Raw genomic sequence first — 5,491 nt, 5'->3', positions numbered from 1 at the left:
AACGCAAATTAAACCACACCTTTCTCGTTGCGTCATTAGTTTAGTGGGAGGAGCCGAGTACACGCAAACAAGACAGGTGACGCTGACGTCAGGTGAGATAACTTGTTTCTTGCGCAAATTTTACATCCTCAAATATGAATTCTTAAATAGTAAACCTGCCTTTGTGGTCTTCATTAAAAATATGGAGAGTTGTATAAACTTTATTTTAGGATAGACTAATAAAGAAAGCTTTAAAAACAAGCTTTAAAATATGCTCTGCTTTTAAGATCTAATCGAATAAGTCATCTTAAATTAACCTTTGCAATCGCAAAAACCTATAATTTTTTTCTCTTCTCTGATCTTTTTATTTCCCTAATGGTGTTATTATTTTGACTGTTCAATATTCCGTTTTTTTCAACTAATTGATTAATATTGTATATGTTTTATATTTTATGTTCTAGTTATGTACAGTTGCAATCAAAATGATTAGCCACCCTGAATTATTAGCCCCCTGTTTATTTTTTTTCCCCAATTTCTGTTTAACGGAGAGCAGATTTTTTCAACACATTTCTAAACATAATAGTTTTAATTACTCATCTCTAATAACTGATTTATTTTATCTTTGCTATGATGACAGTAAATAATATTTTACTAGATATTTTTCAAGACACTCTACAAAGCTTAAAGTGACCTTTAAAAGCTAGGTTACTCAGTTAAACAGGTTAACTAGGCAGGTTAGGGTAATTAGGCAAGTTATTGTATAACAATGGTTGTTATACAATATTTGTTTCGGTCTCATTATTTGTTAATTATTTAGATTAAGTCTTGTTATTCAAAAATATTTGTTAAACAAAAGGTTGTTGCATTTCTTTATTTCTCTATAAAATAAAATTAAAAATGTTTTTTAGGCTACATGTAAATGAATTGGTTCAAGTTCTTTTCGGATTAGTTCCTTTATTAATGAATTTTTAATTAATCCGGAATGAATCGCCAACTTATCCATGTTTTACGCAGCGGATGGTCTTCCAGCCACAACCCTTCTCTGGGAAACATCCATACACACTCAAACAATACGGACAATTTTTGCCAGCCCAATTCACCTGTACTGCATGTCTTTGGACTGGGGGAAACCGGAGCACCTGGAGGAAACCCACGCAAACGCAGGGAGAACATGCAAACTCCACAAAGAAACACCAACTGACCCAGCCGAGGCTCGAACCAGTGACCTTCTTGCTGTGAGGCGACAGCGCCACTGCGTCGCCCCTGTAAATTTACATAGTTAAAGAAAACAAATGTATATTGAAATTGTGTTTCAATTGTACGATATAGGGAATAAAATACATATTTGTATTTTAAAAATACTATAGACATATATTAATATAAAGAACTGTGCTTAGAATTATTTTACAAAATACAACATGCTTATAATCTAAAAATTTTTTTGATTATAGCAAATACTTTTCTATCCAAAATGCTGCACAGAAAAGACACTCTTGGCTCTTTTCTGATCATAAAAGAACCCATTGAGAGGCTGTTAGGTAACCTGCTCAGTGCTGCTACTTTGTGGTTAACTAACCTAATCCACCTATACGCCACCAGCCACAGAGAAAGAAGATTTACACACAGGCATGATGAACATAAATAAATAACTGGACATGATAAAGTTTTGACTTCTACATATGCAGTTTACATTTAGTTATGGTGAAGTGTTTGTAATAATCTGACGTGATCCAAACTTGAGGAATCTTTTAAACCAGTGTTGATTTTTGCTGCTGTGAATGGATGGGTTGTTGAACTTCTGGCAAAGGCCTCAGTATCTGAAAAGCGCTATGGGACCTGTGGTCCTTAACATGGCAACAATGAATTCATTTAGGATTTAAAATAGTTACACAAGAGACAGCCTATGAAACTTGGAGCAGTATTTCCTGTTTTTATGGACTTATTTTTTTTTTGCAGACCATGAATGAAGCTGGTTAGTATAGCTACAGGACGCTTGACAAAACCTGGACTTTTAGCTGTAAGAAAAATAAAACCATAGATTTTTGGAGGACAAACAAATAAGTCAATGAATGTGTTTACATGCACAATCTTAACCCGATTATAGTTAATAAGCAGACAGTGTATCATGTAGTCATGTAAATGTGTTAACCTGTATTTTTTTTTTTTACATTCGACTAAGGTTGTAAATGGCAGGTTTTTCCCTCTTAATTTATTGTAAATAGCATGTTGAAGGGATAGTTCACCCCAAAAATGTAAATTGACACAATATTTGCTCACCTGTTCCAACCATGTACGAGTTTTTTCTGTTGAACTAACTTGCACTGCTGTGTTGATTTGCATGTAAACTTGTTTAGGTTGGGGTAATTTCAATACATTTTTGTGAATTATGCCTCAGTCACTTTAGAGTTTGAGCTTGCGAAATTCTGTCATACTGCGCTGCGAAAAGGGTCGGGATTAAACAAGATTATTAGACATAAAATAAAAAAGAAGATTGGTACATATTTTAAACTTCTGTACAGCATGTTTTGATCCCCGATAAGTGTCACGCAGTAAAGTGATGCGATTTCACAACTTTGCAATGCAGCAACCTGCAAAACCTGTCGCAGGTGCTTGCGTTTCCGGTCTGTCTTATTAGCGTGCGTATGAATGGAAGTCTGTGGGGAGAAAAGTGCAGTGTGACTGCAGCTTTATAAACAGTGTTACATCTGTCACACCCTCAGCTCATTTCTGAAGCCCCAATCACCGCTCTACCTCACATCCACCACTCACCACACCCCGTGAACAATCACCAGATTACTGATCACCCACACCTGCACTTGTAATCACCCACAATATGAACTCACCTCCCTCATTCACTCACCGGCTGGAATCGAAGTCAGATCGGCTCTCCCTCTTCCTCTTGTACTCCTCTGTGGATGCAAACCCACCTGCTCAAGGGAAACGATTGAAGCTTTGTTGGTGTAATACTGAAGATCTAAAACTTGCCATTTGAACTGTGTGTGAGATTGCTCTCCCTCTGCTACACTACTTACCTGTTTCATCTCTCAGCATTTGTTGCATTGCACAAATAAGTACCCTTACATATAACCACCTTTGTCTTACTTGAGTGATAATTACACATTATTTGTTTTCTATTACATCTTTGTGAATTTCACAGTATATAACTGCAATATGAATAGTATTTTACTGTATGGCAGTTATGCTGTATGTTACTGTTTTTTTAAAGTTGCATTCTGGTAAATATCCTTTTGGTGCCATTTAAATTATATTTTTAATTTGCTGTGAATCAAAATACAGTTAAAAAGAGATTGAAACCTGGCCAATCATAGGAAATACTGAAATTTACTTTTTGACTAGTTTTACAGTAAACAGCTAAATGGACAATGAAGTATTGTTATTGAAGCCTTTTTTATTGTATGAAATTGTATTACAGATGAGAAGAAGATGATATATTTTACAGTAAATATGTGGTAAATGGTACTGTATTACATAATATAATATAATATTACAGTATGTTGCTGTAATTTTGATACACAGTAAATTGCTGGCAATCTGCTGCTGGTAAGTTACTGTAAATTCTACAGGAAATTGTTAGCAGTGTACTTAATTTAATTACAGTAAATGCTTTGTAACTCATTACACCCAAACACAATTACGAGCTAACTTTGAGCCGTAAACACACTCTGTGTATCAAAAACCAATTGAAATTAAAACGGTTTTCAAGTTGTTCCCTAAATTCGCTGATTAAATGAATTGATTTGTATTCTACAACAGAGATACAGTAGGGCGTACTTGTCTTCAAAAAATATGAGAGGTGAGGCCTCAGCTGGGCTCCTCCCACTTGAGCTTTAGTCCTGCTCAAACTAACTAAGAATCAGACACACACTGACATGGAGAAACACTCTGCAAACTGGACTTTTCTGCTGGTGCTCTGTGGCTTCCTGCCACTGGCGATTCAAGCTGGCAGACACATGCCAAAACTCTCCGACAAGAAGCTATGCGCCGATTCAGAGTGTAGTCGTGAGTAACTCAAACATGCATCTTTAACTTTTAGATATTTATTGAGATTTTAAGAATGTTTGTATTTTTGCATTGCACTTTATTGATATTGCTTAATGAACTTGAACAGGCATGAAATGATGATTTCTTTAAATTAGATTTCATATAAAATAGGCCAATTTTCCAAGAATTAACAACCTATTTGTTTTACTCCATGATTCTTTATGCAGTAATTGAGAAATAGCTTTCATATGACTTTTAAAGTTTATCATAAGGAAATGTATACATTTAAACTTTTTTTGTACACTTAAATAGCTCTGAAAATTAGGATTTAATAAACTTTAGCCATTGTACATCCTTATTGATATGTTTGTTTTTTGATTTTATTAGAGTAAGTTTGACATAAAAATCAAGTTCTCATTTTTGAGCAATGCAGGCTAAATAAACATAAAACTATGCCCTTGCAATCATGTTAATGTGAGTAAGTGGTATTTTTTATGCGACACTGCTCAAAAAAAATCTAAATTATTATTTCTTCTAATCACAGACTTTCCTGAACTGTAGAAGTTTCTGAAAATCTGCTTAGAGTTTACTTATAGCTTTTTCCATAGAACAAAACTGAGGAAATATGTTAACAAACTGTAACTTTAAACATTAAGAATTAAAATTCTGAGAACTAATGATTTTTTTTTTATTTAGTTGAATTATGTTGTAATGGTATTTAAAGTTAAATGATTTTTATGTAGTTATCATCAGCACCAATGCCAAGCCAAAACTATCAATATATTATATTTTTATGACTATTTTAATGTTTGTCCTCTTGGAACCTATATGTAAAATTTTAAACTGAAGTAAAAGAGTTAAAAATACATAATATAAGATATAGCTTTAAGTGGAGTGGACATGTTGTGTAAACTATGCATTTTCTATATTGTCAGATCCCATTCTCATCGCTAAAGCTCTGCAGGATTATTATCCACAAGACTGTCGCTTCATTCCTATCCAGCAGGGCCAGTCTGTCTATGTGTACGCCATGCTGAAAGACCGTGGAAACCTTTTCTGGGCTGGTAGTGTAAGTACAAGCTATGCATTATTATTGGGGCAGTATTGTTTTAGTAATCCAAACTTCAAATCTATGATTATATTTCAAATGTGCTATAATTTTTTTCACATGTGAAGTCATTAAGAATGTTTATTGTTTGTGAAGGTTCAAGGGTCGTATTATGGAGAGCAGGAGGCTCGCCTGGGTTTCTTCCCCAGCAGTGTTGTTGAAGAGACTCATGCGTTAATGCCTGCTGAGGTTGAGGTCAAGACTGATGTGTGTATCTCCTTTTGTCTACAATAAACAAAAACATATGCTAAAACTATTTATTTAAGAGATGTTTCAGTTTAATCATATTGTATTTTTCTTTCAGAAATGGGACTTCTACTGCTATTAGGGTCATGTGTTGCCTCCAGCTGAAAAATAAGCATGATTTTTAATTTCACTCTGCACTTTATGGTGTCACTATAC

General features: G+C 34.3%; 1 protein-coding gene across 1 annotated transcript; it reads left to right on the top strand.

Moving 5' to 3' along the window:
- Positions 1–3,805: 3,805 nt before the first annotated feature.
- mia (MIA SH3 domain containing) lies at positions 3,806–5,439 on the top strand. The gene is given in 4 exon segments (NM_001128754.1): positions 3,806–3,999; positions 4,917–5,050; positions 5,186–5,296; positions 5,394–5,439. Coding segments are annotated over 4 exon segments (399 nt in total). The 5' UTR covers positions 3,806–3,869; the 3' UTR covers positions 5,418–5,439.
- The last annotated feature ends 52 nt before the right edge of the window (positions 5,440–5,491 follow it).

This window comes from Danio rerio, chromosome 5, assembly GCF_049306965.1.
Source record: "Danio rerio strain Tuebingen ecotype United States chromosome 5, GRCz12tu, whole genome shotgun sequence".
NCBI classification, from domain to species: domain Eukaryota; kingdom Metazoa; phylum Chordata; class Actinopteri; order Cypriniformes; family Danionidae; genus Danio; species Danio rerio.
The sequence above is the reverse complement of the archived record's forward strand: the minus strand, read 5'-3'. Positions and strand labels throughout refer to the sequence as shown.